Here is a 21,400-nt window from a genome sequence, read left to right on the forward strand (position 1 = left end):
TATGCCCTCTTGTTCTGGATTCCCCCATCAGGGGAAATAGTTTCTCTGTATCTACCCTATCGAATCCCTTTATTGTTTTAAACACCTTTTATTCGGTCACTCCTCGACCATATAAACTCAAGGGCATTCAAGCCGAGTTTATGCAACCTGTACACATAATTTAACTCTTTAAGCCCTGGTATCATTCTGGTAAATATGCCCTGTCTCCTCTACAGCAGTGTTTTTATCTTTCATTACCTCAAAGCCTGTTTCATTCCCTTTCGCCTCTGATAATTTCTCTATTTCAGCTAAGCTTTTTGCTTCTATTCCAACAACTTTATTAATCCTGCTCTTCTTTATTCTCAGAGCCTAGACTTGCCCCATTCCTGTGCCATGTTATGTTAACTCTATTTAACCTCTCCATAAGGATGTTGGTAATATTTCAATCCAGGCAAATGCCATTTCTTATGTATAGCCTTTCCTTGCTTCAAAGATCCCTCCACTGTCCCAAGAATGAACCATTCCAACTTGCAGCAGCCCTGAAGCCATGCGTTGACCTTGCTAGTCTTCTCCTTAATTTGCCCAATGCATGGCACAGGAAGAAATCCAGAGATTACCATCCTAGAGATCTTGTTTTTCAATCTAGTGCCAAACTCCTTAAACTCCCTCTGCAAAAGCTCAAATGTACGAATGTCTGTCATTGGTTCCAACATAGAATCATCGAAAGGCTACAGCATGGAAGGAGCTGGCTCTATGCAAGAGCAATCTAACCAGCCCCACTCCCCTGTCCTATCCCTGTAGCCCTGCAAATTTTTTCCATTCAAGTACTTGCCCAGTTCCCTTTTGAAAGCCTTGATTTGAATCTGCTTCCACCACCTCCTTGGGCAGTGCATTCCAGATCCTAACCACTCACTGTGTTTAAAAAAAAAGTTTTCCTCATGTCATCTTTGGTTCTTTTGCCAATCACCTTAAGTCTATGTCCTCTGACTCTTGACCCTTCCACCGATGGAAACAGTTTCTCTCTATCTACTCTGTCACGATTTTGAACACCTCGATCAAACCTCCTCACAACCTTCTCTGTTCCAAGGAGAACAACCCCAGCTTCCCCAATCTATCCACTTAACTGAAGTGTCTCATCCCTGGAATCATTCTAGTAAATCTCTGCTGCACCCTCTCTAAGGCCTTCACATCTTTCCTAAAGTGCAGTGCACAGAACTGGACACAATACTCCAGTTGTGGCCGAACCATTGTTTTATAAAGTTTATCATGACCTCCATACTTTTGTACTCTATGCCTCTATTTATAACGCTCAGGATCCCTTATGCTTTTTTAACTGCTTTCTCAACCTGTCCTGCCACCTTCAATGATTTGTGCATATATACCCCAAGATCTCTCTTCCTGTACCCCTTTTAGAGTTGTGTCCTCTAGTTTATAGTACCTCTCCTCGTTCTTCCTACCGAAATGTATCACTTCGCATTTTTCTGCGTTAAATTTCATCCGCACATGCCACCAGCCTGTCTGTATCCTCTTGAAGTCTGTCACTATCCTCCTCGCTGTTTATTACCCTTCTAAGTTTTGTGTCATCTGCAAATTTTGAAATTATGCCCTGTACGTCCAAGTCCAAGTCATTTAATGTATATCAAGAAAAGCAGTGGTCCCAGCACTGACCCCTGGGGTACACCTCCCTCCAGTCCAAAGAACAACCGTTCACCACTACTCTCGGTTTCCTGTCCCTTAGCCAGTTCTGTATCCATGTTGCTACTGCCCCCTTTATTCCATGGGCCGCAATCTTGATGATAAGCCTACCGTGCGGCACTTTATCAAATGCCTTTTGAAAGTCCATATACACCACATCAGCTGCATTGCCCTCATCTACCCTCTCTGTTACTTCATCAAAAAACTCTATCAGGTTAGTTAAACACGATTTGCCTTTAACAAATCCATGCTGGCTTTTCCTAATCAATCCACCCTCGTTCAAGTGACAATAATCCGGGACAGAATTAACAGTTTCTAAAAGTTTCCCCACCACTGAGGTTAAACTGACTGGCCTATAGTTGCGGGGTTTATCCATTGAGCATGACATTTGTCTGCTGTCCCTTCCCAGAAATTTTGCACCTGTTCTGTGATGTCCTTTGCCTTCACCAGGGAGGCAACATGTCACTTGAGACTTTTGGTCACAACTGCAAAAAAGGCTGGCTGTACCCCAACTGTAGAAATCTCCTATTTCTACTACTTTCTTGTTCTTATATTTTTTCAAAAAATATTCTTTATTCATAAAATTTGCAGCAATACATACAATACCGTTGTCATATCACATTCCAAACGTACACAATACAGAATATACAATTTGCAGGTTACATCAAGTACAGTTCAATGAACACATTGGACATAATTACAGTTCATGACACTCTAGGGTGCCACATTGCAATACACTCAATACACATTTTCGATAACAGGTACGTTACAGATTCTTTACAGGTTCATTACAGAATCATTACAGTTACATTACATCAATTAAAATTTTACATTCTGCCAGAGGGGATTTTTCCCTGATTGCAGCCCCTCGGTATACAATGGCGGGAAGGCTCTAAACGGTTGCCTTTCCCCACAGAGCCTTTGCGGCGGCTGCACCCATCCTCAGTGCGTCCCTCAGCACGTAGTCCTGGACCTTGGAATGTGCCAGTCTGCAACACTCGGTCGAGGACAGTTCCTTGTACTGGAAGACCAGCAAGTTTCAGGCAGACCAAAGGGCGTCTTTCACCGAGTTGATGGTCTTCCAGCAGCAGCTGATGTCCGTCTCAGTGTGCGTCCCCGGGAACAGCCCGTAGAGCACAGAATCCTGTGTTACGGAACTGCTCGGGACAGATACCACTGCATCTCTCTCCAGACCATCTTTGCAAAGGCACATTCCAGAAGGAGATGGGTGACGGTCTCGTCTCCACCGCAGCCTCCTCTGGGACAGCGCACGGTGGCGCTCAGAGTCCGGGAGTACATGAAGGACCTGACGGGAAGGGCCCTTCTCACCACCAGCCAAGCTAGGTCTTGGTGCTTGTTTGAAAGCTCTGGCGATGAGGCGTTCTGCCAAATGACATTGACAGTCTGCTCGGGGAACCAACCGACAGGATCCACCATCTCCTTTTGCCTCAGGGTCTCGAGGACGTTACGTGTGGACCACTTGCTGATCGCCTTGCGGTCAAAGGTGTTTTTCTGCACAAACTTTTCCACGAAGGACAGGTGGGGCGGAACGGTCCAACTGGACGGAGCGTTCCGTGGCAGCGTGGTCAGGCCCATCCTTCTCAACACCGGGGACAGGTAGAACATCAACACGTAGTGACACTTTGTGTTTGTGTACCGAGGGTCTATGCACAGCTTGATGCAGCCGCACACAAAGGTGGCCATCAGGATGAGGGCCACGTTGGGCACGCCTTTCCCCCCTTTCTCTGGAGATTTGTACATCGTGACCCTGCGGACACGGTCCATTTTTGATCTCCAGACAAAGCGGAAGATGGCTCGGGTGACTGTCGCGGCGCAGGAGCGAGGTATGGGCCAGACCTGCGCCACGTACAGCAACACCGAAAGCACCTCGCACCTGATGACCAGGTTCTTGCCCACGATCGAGAGGGATCGTTGATCCCACAGTCCCAGTTTCTGCTTAACCTTGGAAATACGCTCCTCCCAGTTTTTGGTGCACGCCTCGGCCCCCCCCGAACCAGATCCCCAGCACCTTCAGGTAATCCGACCTGATGGTGAAGGGGACAAAGGATCGGTCGGTCCAGTTCCCAAAGAACATGGCCTCGCTCTTGCTACGATTTACCCTGGCCCCCGAGGCCAGTTCGAGCTGGTCGCAGATGCTCATCAATCTGTGGACCGACAGCTGATCCGAGCAAAAGACGGCGACGTCATCCATGTACAGGGAGGCCTTGACCTGAGTGCCTCCGCTGCCTGGGATCATCACCCCTCTTATGCCCGCATCCCTCCTGATGGACTCGGCAAAGGGTTTGATGCAACACACGAACAAGACGGAGGAGAGAGGACATCCCTGCCTGACTCCAGATTTGATCGGAAAGCTTTCTGATTCCCACCCGTTGATTGAAACTGCGCTACTGATGTTTGTGCAGAGCAGTTGGATCCAATTGCGGATTCCCTCCCCAAACCCCATTTTGGAGAGCATGTCCATCATATACGTGTGGGATATTCTGTCAAAGGCCTTCTCCTGGTCCAGGCTGATCAGGCAGGTGTTCACCCCCCTGTCCTGTACGTAGGCAATCGTATCCCTGAGTAGCGCCAGGCTATCAGAGATCTTCCTGCCGGGTACGCCGCAGGTCTGATCGGGGTGGATCACCACCTCCAGGGCTGACTTGACCCGATTAGCGATGACCTTGGACAGAATTTTGTAGTCCACGTTAAGTAGTGAGATGGGTCGCCAATTTTTGATTTCTTCCCTCTCCCCCTTCTGTTTGTAGATGAGGGTGATGATGCCATTCCTCATGGAGTCTGACATGCTGCCTGCCAGGAGCATACTCCCGTACACTTCCAGCAGGTCTGGGCCTATTCCAGTCCCACAGAGCCGAGTACAACTCCACCGGTAAACCGTCGCTTCCGGGAGTCTTACTCTTCTCGAAGGAATGGACGGCCTTTGTCAGTTTGTCCAGAGTTAGCCTCTTGTTCTTATAGTCTACTTCCCTCTCACCTACCTGGGTAGCCCCGTGCTTCATGGTGCCACACTATTGCCCAGAACCACCAGTGTCACTGTCCACCCCATACTTGTCCAACACTATGGCCTCGATAGTAACCCCACCACCCTCCCCCCCCCCCCCCCCCCACCCGAGGTTAGGGAGGGTGGTTAAAATATTTTTAAAAATCCCCAACCCGATGTGGCCGCCGCAATTTTCAAGGTGGCAGTCAGCGGATCAAACAAATGTTCCGCTATGGAGAGGTGAGAGGCTCAAACATATTTAAATCGAGATCCTATAATGCAATAAGGACCCGGAATTGAATTTAAGTACTGGAGCACGGGATTCCCTTGGGTCAGCCAGGTTGCCGGGGAACGGAGGCAGGATTGGCAGGATGTTTAGTTGGGTGCTATTCTGAGTGAGTTCCTGATGCTACCGAGGACTGTTAATCTTTTTCTATAATATTCCATTTGTTTTGGACACGCGCATGTTTGTAACAGCAAGCTTTATTACAGACCCAAGAACAACGTTCTAATACAGTTATATCAAACAACAAGCACTTGTACAACCTGGTTCTTCCTGTGGACTTCAAAGAGATCAAGCTTGGCTTCCGTGGGGTTGTGGATCTCTGACTGTCCCAAGAGCTCTAAAATTGGGGTCCCACATGCCTTATTTTTATATTATTCGGCTGCTATGTTCTGCTGATATCAGTTCTATGGTGCTAACTGTTTCAGCAGTGACCCAAGTAATTTCAATTGTTCTTAGTATTCACATCCCTTATCTAGCTCCAAACTTCATGTTGAGCACCACTTGGAGGAAGCATTGAGAGTAGCAAGGGCACAGAATGTACCCTGAGTGAGGGACTTCAATGTCCATCACCAAGAGTGGCTCGGTAGCACCACTACTGAAGGACATAGTTGCCAGACTGGGCCTGCGGCAGGTGGTGAGCGAACCAACACGAGGGAAAAACGTACTTGTCCTCACCAATCTCCCTGTTGCAGATGCATCTGTCCATGACAGTATTGGTAGGAGTGACCACCGCACACCATTACTGATACTATTTTTTTATTCAAGATTTTATTTAATTGAATTTAAATTCCCCAGCTGCCGTGGGATTTGAACTTATGACTCCGGATTATTGGTCCAGGCCTCTGGATTACTAGTCCAGTAACATAACCACTATGCTACAATACCTGGGTATGTCAACCTAGAGATGTGCAGCGCCGTCTCCACAAATGCCCTCTTGGAAAAGCCTGGGATTTGTTGGGATATGTGACTATATAAACTATAGTCTTACAGTTCCCATGTGAAAGCTTCTGCATTCTCAGGTGCTTCCTCAGTTCCTTGCTTTATTACACTACTTAACTTCAGATAGTGATTTTGTGACTCTAGAGTTAGCCAGGGAGAAATCCATTATGGGTGCTGCCATTGCTGCAGTGTTCTGGATTTATGAAAAGGAAGAACAACAAGAATGAGCTGAGGAGGGAGCTGCAGGTGGGCAGCAGAGAAGACAGCAACATAAGGCGTGTGCTCACAAAAGGCCATACCCATCCAATAGGGTGTACAGGCAGAGACTCAATTTCCTTGACTTTTCAGAGGAGCAGTGCTTTGGGAGGCTCCGGATGACATGGTATGTGGTCACTGACCTCTGCAGCCTCCTAGAGAAAGACCTTCTGTCAGCTGGACCTGGCGGACGTGCTATGCCAATGGCAGTTAAAGTAACCACCGCCCTGAATTTCTTTGCTTCTGGCTCCTTCCAAGCTGTGACAGGAGACATATCGAGGTTGCCGCAGTCAGCAGCTCACAGATGTATCAGGCAGGTGACGGATGGATTATTTTTCACGGTCAACAGATATATAATGTTTCCGTATGATGAAGACAGTTAGACAGAGTTAGCATTAGGGTTCGCATCTCTGGCAGGTTTCCCATAGGTGCAGGGTGCCATAGATTGCATGCACGTGACAATCAGAGCACCTTCCGACCATTCAGGAGCATTTGTGAACTGTAAGGGCTTGCACTCCATCAATGCTCAGCTCGTCTATAACCATAAAATGAGGTTCAGGCGGGTCTGTGCACAATTCCCTGGGAGCTCCATGATGCCTTCATACTGCGGCAGTCAAATATCCTCACAACATTTGTACCTGCGATCAACCTGACTGGATGGCTGCTTGGGGACAAGGGATACCCTCTTCAAACGTGGCTCATGACATCTGAGGAACCGCTCCACTCAACCGCAAGAGAGGTACAATGCTGGCCACGTCAGCATGCAATGTGTTATCAAACAAGCCATTGGAATGCTGAAGTTAAAGTTCAGATGCTTTGACAGGTCTGGAGGTTCTCTACAGTATTCGCCAGCCAGGGTGTCACAGATCATTGTTGCATGCTGCATCCTACATAACGTAGTGCAGCAAAGAGATCTGATGGTGCAGGATGAAGAAGGCGCTCATGACTCATCGGATGAGGAGAACTTCGATAATGGAAAAGATAGGGTCCTGGATGCACAGCCAGCGGAACATGTTGCTGCCCGTAATGCAAGGGATGCTTTAATAGCACATAGGTTCAGTTAGACCAATGTCAACTGCACTATTGTTGCCCTACCAACCATACCCATTTGCTCAAACAGTCATTGTAACCCTCAATGCACTGGTCCTACATCCTCCAACTTGTGAGATTCGAAACATCTCTCCCCTTCCTGCAGCCCCCTTAAATGAAAACTTGTCTGTGAAGTCTGCATTCAATAATGGGACACACGGGAATGGTGTGAGTAACAAATGATTAATGTGATGAAAAAATGTGACACCCATGTTTTAACCCTCTGTGATCTATATATTCTTTCTCTTTCTATGCCTACCACTTCTACGATGTGCTGCCCCTGTGGCTTCAGCAGAGATGGTGGAAGGCTGCTGTTCACCTTTCTCAGTGTCATGAGTTGTTCATGACCGATGACGTCTGGATTTTGGAGTCCGTGAGGGCCCTGCCACTGACTGCTCCTCCTGTCTTAGACAGGGGCAGGGTAGGCCAGTTGGAGTCGAGGCACTATGTCACGTATTGTGGGTGGTAATGGATGAGACGTGCATATGTTCTGAGAAACGTCTGGACATGCCTCACCCATTCCACCATCCTCCCTCTCCTGGGGCAGCGGGACATCAGTCCTACCTGTCTGTGGGAGAGCAGAGCAGAAGAGCTCAGTGACTCCTTGGAAGCCCTGATCTACTGGTCTTGACAAGATTGTAGAGAGACTAGAGACACTCGCGCCCAGAGCAGAGCCGCCATCTGAACCTGCATACAGGACACAATAGCAATGACCATTGACTTGTGAGCGGCCTGCTACAATTTTCATAGAGCTCGCCACACGCTGCATGGTGAACTGAGAGTTGAAAAGCCCTGTGACATCAACCCACATATGCTCGAGTTGGACGCCTACATCCTCTTTGCCAATTGTAGACAGTATGCTTGGCAGGTCTGCCAATATCTCTCACAGTTGCTGCTGTGCCTCCAGCATTCTCCTTTTCAATGCTGGCCCCAGGGATTCTGCATCTCTGTCCTGATCAGCAGAGCTTGGATCAGATGGTGCCTTCCGGTGTGTAATCTTATCAGCTGTCCCTTCCGCCATTCACTGCTCTTGCTCACTTGTGCTGTGAGAGTCACGAAGTGCAGTCCCATCTACTTGTCTACGAGGCCCAACCGAGGTGCTGGTATCTGCGCTGGTGCCTGCAGCACATGTATCATGTCACGGTCCATCCTCAGCAGATATTAGCATCTCTGAGGATTCTTCGTCCTCTCCCATCAGGGCTCTTGATCTTTATCCTGGCCCTGGAGGAGAGAAGAAAAGGATAATATTAGGTGATGGCACTTTGAGAATGGTGATCTGCACATGAAACATTTCATCAAAGTTGTCAATGTTCTGAGGTCTACTGAAGATGAAGTTGCTTTGAGGGAGATATAGGTATGAAAGATTAATGTTGTCACCCTTCTCCGCTGGACCTCCAGCCTCGACATCGCCAATGCTGAGGGGACTTCATATGCCACTTATCTCTAGTGCCTCCTTCTCCGCGGGGGATATTTCAACAATGTCTTGCGGCCCTCCACTGGCCCTTGCCTTCTCCTTGGCATTCTGTGCTCTCTTCACCTGCATGGGTGGCATACCTTTGAGTGGCTCTGAGGAATGTGTACATCCAATGGATGCAGTGCAAACGGTGATGGTGAGTATCAGGCACATGCATAAGGAGTGTGAGTGACATGCCATTGAGGATTGTGGTAACAGTGCCGTTTCAGGACGTGTGATGAGTCATTGGAGGTGACTGAGGTCGTACGAGATGAGATGAGGATTTTGATCATCTTCAGGAGGGAGGAAACAGGCATTGAACATGTCAGAGGTGTGAGGAGGTGCATTGAGTTGGTCTGGTTGGTCATGATGAGAGTGATGTGGGAGTAAGGAGTGGTATCAATGGAGTAGGACTGACAAGACAAAGTAAGAGGTGCAGTGCAGGATCTGCACCTAACTTAAAAATTTGGATAACATCACCTTTCCTGACTTAGTCAGGTCATTGAACTGCTTGTGGCACTGAATCCATGACCTCTGGGTCACACTCCTGCAGCTGACCTCCACTGCCACCTCCAGACAGGCGATAGCAGCAGGCTTTTTCTTCCCATTAACTGGGAACAGCACCTCTCTCCTGCTCCTTACCATCCCCAGCAGCATATCAAGAGACATATCTGAAAAGCGTGGGGCAGCCTTTCCTCCTCTTCCACTCATGGTTCAACTTCCTGCTTCTTTGCCATTCAATCCTACAAACCTCCTCCTCTGTTTCATCTCTGAACTGGGCTTTTAACTAGTAGAGGGGAAATTGCGTCATGCGGGTCTGCATCAGATCCGCTCACGTGCAGTGGAGACGCGAAACCTGGAAGTAAAATTATAGCGTTGCAGCCCTGTGAAAATCAGCCATTCCTTTCCTACCCGACCCGCGGTGCTGCGCGGTCGTTGCCTCCTATCGCCCCGCTCCGGTCCCATCTCTGCGTTAATATCGGGGCCTATGTGTCTATTGGATAGTTCCAGTAACTGAGGGCTTTCTTGCACCTGTGAGTCCTGTCTCCTTCTGCTGCCCTTACAGATTGTCATCCACTTTTCTCTTTCTAAACTATCCCTGTACTTTGAAGCATCTAGCACTTTGTCTTGGGCATCCACTTTCTGTAGAGTACGATCCAGAAATATCTCATTCTCTTTGATACTGTGGATTGTGGCCAGATGCTCTTCAGCAACAGAGGTACTCTATTCCAGGGACTTGTTTTTTAGTACAAATATACTGCCTGCGGGCTTACTAAAGACCCATGATGCACATATTGCACTCCACACAAGTGTTCCCTCTGCATCTAACTTAAAAATTGGGATAGCATTAGCTCTCTCTAGCACCAACCTCTTGCATGAATCTAACTCTATGTACTCACTTCACACGTATTAATTATAGAAGAAAAAAATCTCTCACTTAACCAGTCCTTGCCCTGTAGCTTTAGATCAATTGTCCCTTTAGTGCTGATTTCTGAATTTGGTAATGCTTTGTCTTAAATTTTCCCCTTTGTCTTTCATCAAAGATTTTAAAAAAAAAAGGAACCTTTATTTATTGGCGAGTGAGCGGGAGAAAACAATTCAGTAATGGCTTTCAAAAGCAATCACACGCTCTCAGCTTTTGCTCAGTGACTCCTTGTGCAATTTATTCCAATGAACTACTGTGTGTTAAAGGTGTGAAGATTCCTCCACTTTTAACTTTGGTCCAACTGCACCTCTAGGCTGAACTGCTACTGAGGTAAACTCTACATTTTGCTGCCTTTTGCACTCCATTGGTCTCTTGCAGCTCAAGATTGAAAGTCACTTCAAAATCCATCAAATTGCTTTTTTTTTAGTGCTATCATTTACAAACCAGAAAGGTTGATTTTGTGGTACTATCAAATTGCTGAATTCTCTTCTAGCCCCAAATGACAAAATTAAGCAATTATGATTGGTCTTGTTCTTTCCCTCCATGCCCCAGTATTTAAAAATTAAATTTATAGTGTAACAATAATAAATATAAACATTACATAATTCTGAAAAAAGATGAACTTATTTGTAAAGTTAGCTATTATGCACCATCACTTTCAAGTCACTCACCATTCTGAGTTGGATGCATTTCTTCATTGCTAGGACGATATTCTGGAATTCCCTATCTAACGCCATCATGGGAGCACCATCACCACAAGGACTGCAGGGGTTTAAGGAGAAGACCCACTACCACCTTTTTAGGACAACTAGCATTAGGCAATAAATGTGACCCCACTAGTATCATGCACATCCCAAGAACAAATAAAAAAAAAACATAAAATCTGATCAGCTATGCTGATGTTGTTTATGATTATTCAAATCATTTCCATATCATGGAATTTGTCAGATGATATTACCTGGTTCGACAGTTGTTCTCTTTGCCACATTTTGATCTATAGTATGCATCATCTTAGTGCATCTTTTCAAAATGGATCCGTCGGTCTGTCAGACCCAATCAATCAACCATTAATTGTCATTACCTTTTTTGTAAACCTTGGCTGTGGTGAGTGAGCATAAGAAGAAAAAGAATATGCGTCCGATGATGCTTTTCTGTCACTTCCACCAACATTTTACAGTTTATTTTGTCTAACTTGAACTATAGCCTGGGCCACTGGTTTATGATCATTAAATAAGTCATGTGTTTTTAGTGGATGAGAGTCTGAGATTTTTATTACTTTTATGGGATTGATATTTTACAATGCAGTTAAATTTTCATGAAAACTGTAAACCAGTTGCCTTTGTTAGACCTTTCACAATTTGAAAAAAACCCAGTAAAAATAACAGTAAAGTGTGCACTAATTAAATATTGTGCATATGTGCATGTCTGTATATCTATTATATATTTAAAAATGTGACTGGGCTGAAGCATTTCATCTCAAAGGCAATGTAAAAGACTGAAGTACAAGCAGTAATTTTTGAAATTTCCAATTAATTTCCATAAGCCGTTTCCTAACCTATGCATTCATACATCTCACTCTCTGTCAAACACTAGCATTTTGTTCCATCCTGACAGAAAAGGATATTTCAGAAATAACTCCTGATTAATTCCCTGATTCCACAAGACCGATTCAAAAATCTGCCCTTGGCAAAAGACACTGTCAACTTGACTACTGCGTTTCCCTACATTACAACTGCGACTGCACTTCAAAAGTGAAGTGCTTTGGGATATCCTATGGTCATGAAAAGGAACCAAAAGTATTATCGGAGAAGGGTTTTGAAAATAGGAAAGAAGGTGGCAAGGCGGAGGAACTTGGCTGAGAGTTCAAAGGGCAGGAGTGTAGTGGTTGAACAAGCAGCTGCTATTGGATGGGAGACTAGGAGAAGTTCAGTGTTAAAGAAATGCAGGATGTGTGTTGCAATCTAAGGCATGAGGAGATCACCATGGTAGGGTGGAGCAAGGTCATGGAACATGTGAAAGTGGGTACTAGAATTTTGATTCTAATTGCTGGGGCATAGGGACCCAGTAGAGCTTGGTGAAGATGAGGGCGACAGGAGTTCCAAGTTTCAATGTGGGTGAGAATATGGGCTGCAGCATTTTGATTGAGTTGAAGGTTATGGAGGCTTGAATAAGGAATGCAAGCTAAGAGAGTATTGGAATAGTTGAGCCTCAAGGAGATGAAGGCATGTACTAGGGTTTCAGTTGTTTAGGGGGAGAGGTAAGGCTGGAGGCATACAATGTTGAGATAGAAAACAATATTTGTAATGGGGCAGACATAGTGGGCTCTATTTTAGCACCCGCTATCGGGTGCGTTCCTGGCAGGGGGCTCCGAAAATCGGAGAATCCCGGCGCAGTACCGGAGCCCGCCCCGAACCCACGCACTTCCGGGTTCCCCGCTGACGCGCCGGCGTGCGCGCGCAGCCCCCGCTGGTGGGAATCCCGCAGGCAATTAAAGCCAGCGGGGTTCCACTTGAAGGTATTTATTTAGGTATTTCAGGTCATTAACTGACCTGATTAAAGGATTATGTGGGATTTTAGAGCAAACTGGGACTGTTTCCCACACTGGGGGAAACACTCCCCGGTCAAATGGACGTGTTGCAGTTGTCAGCCTGTGGCAGCTGCAAAGGTCCATTTGACAGGGGGGGCGTGGTGGGGGGGGGGAGGAGACCCTCACCCATTGCAGGAGGCCACTCTGTCACTTGGGACAAAGTTTGGCCTCCACCACCCTCCTCCTGACAGTCAAAGTCACCAACCTGCACACTTACCCCGGGGTCCGGAGACATGTACCTACCTTGCGGACCCCCTCAGATGTACATCTTGCGGATGGGGGCCGCCGTAGCTGCAGTCATTACCTCCTCGGAGGGCGAACAGCATCACCAGCCTCGCCATCCACGCCGTCCACCTCTGACACGTGGAGCTCCCCAACAGAGTGCTGTGACACATCCACCTGTACAGCAGGAGGGAGGGCTACCGCAGAGAGAGATGCGTCGCAGAGGGCACTACTCTCGCCACAGGGTCCACAGATCGAGGCTCAGCTTCCTGGACCTCTCTGAGCAGCAGTGCAAAGGATGGCTCAGTGTCACTCGACATGTAGTCGTGAACATCTGCAGCCTCTTTCATGCTGAGCTGCTCCTGGCTGGCCAGAGCACCATCTTCTTACCTGTCACTGTCAAAGTCACCACTGCCCTCAACAACTTCTCCTCCACATCCTTCCAGGGTGCAACCGGGGACATCGCCGATGTCTCTCAGTCATCTGCGCAAAAGAGCCCTGCATATACATCTACACCCACTCTGCAGTGACACAATGGGTGGCATCAGTTGTGGGTCCTCATAGTGATCCTCAGGAGCGGGCATTATTGCACAAACCAGACAAGATTCGCGAAGACATGGCAGTAGTGGTGCCAATATAATATGTAATGTGAGTTGGTCAGAAATTCAATATAAGTAACACCCATGACAAACCCTCAAACACCCTTGTGCATCCCCTTCATGCTCACGACACGTTTGCCTTACGCTGCCTACTGCACATATGTGATGCATGCCCTGTGGCTGCAGCACAGGTAGTGGCAGGTTGAGTGAGGCTGGCCGTGAAAGAGATGCACGAGAGGGTGAGTATGAGAGAGAGCCATGAGATTGTATGAGGATTGGGTTGAATGGTAGTGGCGGGATGAGTACTGGCAAGGTGAGTAGGTGCAGGTAAGATGAGGATGAGGTTTGAGTGGGTATGAGGGGTGATGTGACAGAGTTGTATTGGCAGTGCTGAAGGAGATGCGGGGTGGGGGCAGTGATGTGGCAGACGGAGTGTAGGGGAAAGGCTACGTGTACTCACTTTGGCTGACCTACTGAGGTCGTTGGAGCGCCTCCTGCACTGTATGCAGGTGGGCGATATATTGGTTGCGCTGGTGACCTCCTCTGCCACCTCGAGCCAGGCCTTCCTGGTGGCAGAGGCAGGCCGCTTCCTCCCGCCCACCGGGAGGAAGATCTCTGTCCTCCCCCTCCTCCTCACCCCATGTATTGATACCTGGAGTGAGGCATCATTAAACTGGGAGCAGCCCTCCCCCTGGCTGCTCCATGCTGTAATTTTTGCTATTTGTTACAGCATGTCAGTGCAGGACTGCCCCTTTAAATAGAGCGCCTCCAGCTGACAGATCTTACTGCGCATGCGCAGCCCGCCCGACGCGCAGATCAGCAGCGGGGAACCCGGAGGAGCAGGTAAGTGAATCCAATTAGTGGATTGGATCCTACAATCGCGCGGGAAACTGACTAATTTCACCGGGCGCGTTACTCACGCGCCCGATAGCCCCCCCCCCCACCCCCCCGCCGAGAACCCGCAGCCCTGCTAACATCGGACCCAGTAGGTTCAAAAATACTGATAATACTTAAGACCTGAGGAGATACTTTGAAAAACTGTTGCATCTGATTGTAATTGCTAGGGAAATGTAATTGATTTACAGAAAGTATATATAAATGATCCATTATAATCTGATTATAAAATGTCTTTTTAGATGCAGACAATAAACCCATTTATATTGTCACCACACTGGACAATTATGAAGATGATCTCCTTACCATAGAATATATTAAGGTATGAAATAACATTTATTCAGTAGCTTTTGAACCATAGAATATTTGTTTAGTTTATTTTTATTCTGCCTATCATGACCATTGTTTACATCATAACTGTCAAGTTTGTCAGTTTTCTTCTTCCTTGTTGGTTTGCCTTGTTGGTTTGCTTTGTGCCTTCCTGCTTTTCAGTTTATTTTCTAATTTATTTCCCAGTCATGCACAACCGTTCACCCCAATTTCAATTTTTTCCCCAACCACATTGCAGCAGAAAAATAATCTTCAACATGTAGCTGCAATCACCCATTGCACTGTATACCCATAAAAGTAAAAATGGTAACATCGCCAAATATAAACCTTCAACAAATTAAATTTACTCATTCCATTTAAAATTTCTTCAACAATTTTCCCTCACAAAACCTGTTCTATCAGTTGAGGCCTGATATCACCAATGCATGCAAGGAAGTCCTCCTCTTGGCTGGCTGCCTTTTGAGACTGCGTGAGAAAATATACGAATAACCTCTGCTTGCTCCTCAGTTCTCCTGGTGATCTCACACCACCTAATTTCCAGGATATTTTTCAGGTTTTTTTTTGCCTTCACAGGTGGTGGTGAAGAGGCAACAATCATAATCTATAGAAACTTGGCCAGGTGAATGTAGCCTATGTTGTGATTTTCTTAGTAGTACTTTTTCCCACAAAAGTACCAGAGACACAGGCTGCGACGGCTGGGTCCTGTGCACTTCTGTGCCTTGCGAATCTATTTGACATTTGGCCAGGTTCACTTCTGCTTAGTGTTGGACGGCCTGCCTCAGCCAGCAGTACATGCAGGCAAAACTGCTGGACTACAAGCTAATTCACTCACTCACTCTCACTGACAAAGCACATTTATCAACTCATCTATTTAAATTTAAAAATATCACTCCATTAATAATGGCACTTCATTTTGGTTTATAAATCATCCCTCGCTACCCAGGTACTGTACTCCATACCCACATGCTACATTGTTAGGCACCTATTCTCTTCCCGCACCCATAGTCTCTCAACCTGCATAGCCGCTTCCTCTTTTTCTTTCATTCATTTATTCTTGTGATGTGGGCATCGCTGGCAAGGCTGATATTTATTGCCCATTCCTAGTTGCTCTGGTTTGATACAACTACTTGGCTTGCCAACCCACTTCAAAGGACAATTAAGATCAATCATGTTAGTGTGGATTTTTATTTCCAGACTTCTTAAAACTAAATTCAGATTCTCAAACTGCCAGATTTGGATTTAAACTCATATTCTCTGGATTCTTAGTCTAGGCCTCTGTATTACTATTCCTTCTGGCCCCATGCTGCAGTTCCTGACTGACCAATGCATGTTGTAGCATTTAAGTGAGTAACATCAACTGCTGCTAGTTCTTAGCTGATCTGCAACACAGAACACTAAGTAGAGCTTTCCACAGCCTCTTGCAAACAGTCTTCCAATTTTCCAATAAATAGTTTTTGCAGTCCAGCCAAGTGGTGTTGGAGGTGGGGGCCTGCAGCTACTACAATGGATATTGATGGGAGCAACCTTCTGCCTTCTGATCTGTTGCAATGTAGGAAGAAGTTCAATGACCTCACAAGGATAGCTAAGGTAAATCATATCTATCATTACTCTATGATTAGCCTTACGTTACCTGTTGCTCCAGCACTCACTGCCCTTCCCTCCCTTGATTAAAGCACTCTCCTACAATCACTGCAACACACTTCGCTGCACCTCCTTCAGTTCCTACTGCAGCACTCCGCTACTCTCCTCACTATTACTTCCTTCACCTCCTCACACCGGTAACACTATTGTACCTTGACAAGCAGATCCTCTAAACTTCACACTAATCTAACATAGATACACTTTTTCTTTCAGGGCAAGGTGACCCATAATAACAGGGAGCAGGCAGCCACAGGAGGGGGGACATGCTTCATCTGTGTGCTGTCCCCATTTGAAGAGCATGTCCTGGACATCGTGGGTACAGGGCATATCAGGAGCATGGCATCTGGCGAGGCTGGAGGGCAAGCACTGCAGGATTTTCAACCATCTTCTCCTCCTCACTTAAATCTCACCCTTACACATGATGTATGTCAGATTAGAGCTGATTTCAGAAGCCCCTCATCTGTCTCTGCTTACACATGTGACTATTACAGTTCAGATCCAGCAGATGCACACACCCCTTGGAGATGAGGAAGAAGGTGAAGAGGGCAGCACTGCAGAATGCGAAGCTTCAGGTGACCTTACAATTGCACGCACCAGCTCAGAGACTGGTTACTGTGCATAGTTCAAAGGGTAGGCTAGAGAGTTCTGCACTCAACAGTTCACCCCATATGAGCGTGCAGGAGAAAGGGGGTAGGATGACCCAGGATGGAGAGCTCGCAACCTAGTACTGCTGCACAGATGGAGGCATCGAAGATCCACCACACAAGAAGACTGATGGCAATCCACATGGACCTTCTAAGTGCACTATGTCAGAGAGCATGGAAGAGTCCAGCTCCAACTTGTACGCTGTCTTCGTGCATGGCACCGAGACCACCTAGTCAAACGTGGAGTGGATGGTCAACTCTGAGAACTGCACTAGAATTTCCTCAATAATTTGCTCTGGCAACTTGCTACACTGCTGGGCAGTGCTCTTCTGCTTCCTCCATCTGGCTGCTTGTCCCCCACTTTATCTTCCTGCTCCATTTCTTCCTCCTCAGGAATCTCCAAGGCACAGCTATGGAGCCTCTGGTGACAGCTCTGACTGCTTTGATAGAAGTTTAGACAGTTTCCATCTTGGTTCTGGGGTCCAAAATCTCCTCTGGCTTACGAAGCCTGAAGGAGCGCGTGGATACAGACTTCGAGAGCCTCCCTGCATGTCTGCGTTCTGTTCTTGTGCAGAGCAGGAGGAGTGCTGAGGCTCCGCCCCCTGAGAGTGGCATTGGCTCCATGGAAGAGGCACCTGCTGTCCTCTCTCAGAATGACAGCACACCACCTCTCTCTTTCCTCCCCCCCCCCCCCCCCCCCGCCCCCCACCCTCGCAACCAACACTTGTATTGGTGCCAGACAGCCAGTTGTACCAGACTGCCCTAGCCGAAGCTGAGTCCCTGCAGTTGGTTCCTCAACTGCCAGAGCTCCTTGAGGTTGCCCACCGCGGCCATCTCAAGTGTCCTCAGTGGAAGTTCAGCAGCCTTCCATCTTTGCAGCTGTAGACACTGGGGAACCACCTTGTGGGAGGATTTGTAGGCTAATTTGGGTCACTCCCAGAGATTCGCGGATGTGGATAGTAGTTCAGACAAAGAAAGACACCCTTACGTGGTAGTTTCGTTAATCAAAGTGATTATTTAATGATTTTAAAAAGTATTACATAAGTATGAAGCAACTCAATCAATACGTGGATTACTCTACCCGATTCCTACAAGCAGGCATAAAGCAAAAGAAAGTAGCACATACAACCTCTATAAAACATCAAAGCAGTCATCTAGAAGTAGGGTGTCGATTGCTGCGGTAACAGGTGCGTCGTTGAGGGATGTGTCAAGGTTCTTTGTCTTCTCATCAAGGTTTGCAGCTTTGTTGAAGTTCAGAAGTAAAGTAACAAGTTTCTGTGTCTTCTCATTAAGGTTTGTTGTTTTGTCAAAGTTCAGAAGCACTCATTGTTGGAGGAACTCATACTGCAGTAATTGTTCAACTGTTGCTCCTGCAACTGTTGACTATTGAAGCTTCTACGATGTCCTATCTTTTTATATGGTTTTTAGTTGATAGGGTGTGCTCCAAGTTAAGAGAAGGCTCATTTTGGCCACTTGCCCATCGTTGCATTAATGATAGATGGACCACTCAAGAACCGTGTAAATCCACTGTATTATCTTCTCCATGTAAATCCAGGTGTGTTTATGAACTCCTTTGTTTCGAGAACCAGGTTGTTGTTGAGCTTCAAAGATGCCCTGAGAGCCGATGTTGGAAGAACCATCCCGATGCTTCTCTGCAGCTGTCGTCTTATTAGTTGTTCATCCTTTGCATTTACGGTGAGAACCGGAGACCGGTTCAAACTCTCTCAAAGCCTCTTGAAGCTTGTGGAAAGCGATGAAAGCTTCTGTCTTTCATGCTTATCAGTTAATTTAGACTGCAGCTTGTTGTTGTTTCTGTACTCTGCTGTGTTTGCAGTTTTAAACTGATGTCCTGATGTCCAGATTAAACTGACTGCACTTTGCTGTCTTTGCAGTTGTGAATTTATACTGTCCAAATGTCCAAAGGCGATGTAAAGGGGCGAGTTAACCCTTGCTTTCACGTGTACTATCCTTAAAGGGACGAGTTAACCCTTTACTTTGAGTCGTCCAGTAGATCTTCCGTGCACATCACTGTCCAAATGTAATGTCAAAGGACAAGTTAACCCGTGCTTTCAAATGTACTGTCCAAGTGAATGTCCAAATCCTTAAAGGGACGAGTTAACCCTTTATGTTGAGTCATCCAGCAGTTCAAAAGAGTAAAATGGGGTCTGACCCAAGGCCCAAAATCCTTAGACTAGAATAGGTAAGCAAGCACACAAGACAGGCACTAAGGGGTTGCACAAAGGTGATTTGTAGATAAGCATCAGTCCTGTAAGCATTTGTCAAATCAACAATGGAGTCTGTTGCAGTAGTGAAGGAGTATTTTGTTTTGGGACACCTATGGTCTTCGTAACTTTATTGATGTAAGAGGAACACAACAGTTGTACAGTTTGAGAGCATTAATATGGTGGGTGTCAGGTCTGGGTCAACTGGAAGGAGGGACTGTTGGTACTGAGGGCAAGGTAGGGAATGATGAGGAGAATTTGCTGCCTTGCAGCCCTGGCAACTTGCTGCACTGCTGGACAGTGCTCTTCTGCTTCCTGCATCTGGCTCCTTGTCCCCCACTTTATCTTGCTCCATTTCTTCCTCCTCAGGAATCTCCAAGGCAACTCTCCTTTGAATATCTATATTGTGGAGCATGTAGCAAATGATGATGAACCTTGAAACTCTTTCTGGTCTGTACTGAGGACCCCTCCAGATCTGTCCAGATAACAGAGCCATTGCTTTAGGACGCCAACAGTTTGTTCAATGAGAGCCCTTGTTGATGCATGGTTCTCGTTATATCTGAACTTGGCATCTGTGCCTGGGTTCCTGAGAGGAGTTATGAGCCAGGTGGTGAGAGGATATCCCTTGTTCCCCAGAAGCCATTCTGCCACCTGATGGTGTGGTTGAAACACAGTGGGTGCTGAGGACTGACACAAGAAACCGCACACAAACCCACATGACTCGCTGCCTGTGGTCACAAGTAAGTTGCACATTGAGCAAATGGAAACAAATGTTCAGAAACAGCTGCTTCCTGATGGGGAGCATGCAGAGCTACATGTGTGCATCTGAGATAACATGCACCTGCAGGAATCCAGCAATGCAGGCAAATCCCAGTGCTCTTCCTGCTTGTTAAACATCCATGGGGAAGGTCATGAACTGTTGTCGCCTCGCAATGAGTGCATCAGTGACCTGCCGGATCACCATGTGCACAGCAAACTAATGTTGCTGATGTTCCCAGAAGCAGTACGGAAGAATCCAGAGGAACATAAATTTAGACCCATAGTGTCCTTCACTGCCACAGTATGCCCTGGTGTTAGGCTCCAATTCTCACTGCAACAGGTGGCACAGGTATGTGACTATCTCCCTTTGAAATGCAGCCACCTTAAACTCTGCTCTTCTGTGAGGTATGATTATTGGTTCCTGAAGACCTGCATACTGTAAGCCTCCTGTGCCCTTGCATCCTTCGCCCTCTTCTTGCAGCCTTTAGGTCTTTGCTGCCTTAGCTACTGCTGCTACTCCTCATTTCGGAGCATCTATGGTAAGCACAGCAGCATGCCCATGTTCAACAATTGTCATCAACAAAAATAATCAGTGAAACAGTTGTAGCCCTCCACAAGTATTCTCTTACAAAGTATTTTTTTATTCGTTCATGGGATGTGGGCGTCGCTAGCAAGGCCTGCATTTAATGCCCATCCTTAATTGCCCTTGAGAAGGTGGTGGTGAGCTGCCTTCTTGAACCGCTGCAGTCCATGAGGTGAAGATTCTCCCACAGTGCTGTTAGGTAGGGAGTTCCAAGATTTTGACCCAGCAACGACGAAGGAATGGCAATATATTTCCAAGTTGGGATGGTGTGTGACTTGGAGGGGAACGTGCAGGTGGTGTTGTTCCCATGTGCCTGCTGCCCTTGTCCTAGGTGCTGGAGGTCGCGGGTTTCAAACAGTATCCAAAACAGCCAAAAACCTGGCCCAAAAGCACCCTAGCGGCCTTAAACGACTAACCAGACACTTGCTTTAATGGAAGTGAGGATCCCTTTAAATACCACTTCTGAAAACTGCTTCCTGACTGTTTCTGCCGTGATGTACTGGGTGATAAAGGAGATGACTTTTGAGGTGCGCATGGACACCAAATTCAGGAAAGAGCCCTGATCCAGGCACAGGACCCTGATTATAATATTTAAGTGATGCCTGCATTTGCTGCAGGCGGCCGGCAGGGACACCTATGTGCCCAGACCAATATGGCATTGCTTGCACTTCTATTTCATTACGTCATGCTCCTGAATTGGACTTTGTGGCACCCATTCTGGACCTCAAAAACATGCGACATGCATTGCAATTTCTTGCATAGTTTTTCAACTCTTCAGGGTACGAAAGATAAGAAT

General features: G+C 46.9%; 1 protein-coding gene across 5 annotated transcripts in view; it reads left to right on the top strand.

The window, feature by feature from the left end:
* Positions 1-21,400, top strand: part of vps13a (vacuolar protein sorting 13 homolog A) — a 366,579-nt gene that overhangs the window by 144,009 nt on the left and 201,170 nt on the right. For all 5 annotated transcript variants that reach the window (XM_067983108.1, XM_067983109.1, XM_067983112.1 and 2 more), the window contains exon 27: positions 14,668-14,747. In XM_067983108.1, coding sequence (XP_067839209.1) covers positions 14,668-14,747 — 80 coding nt within the window. The remainder of the gene's footprint in view (positions 1-14,667; positions 14,748-21,400) is intronic.

This window comes from Heptranchias perlo, chromosome 4 (assembly GCF_035084215.1).
Source record: "Heptranchias perlo isolate sHepPer1 chromosome 4, sHepPer1.hap1, whole genome shotgun sequence".
NCBI classification, from domain to species: domain Eukaryota; kingdom Metazoa; phylum Chordata; class Chondrichthyes; order Hexanchiformes; family Hexanchidae; genus Heptranchias; species Heptranchias perlo.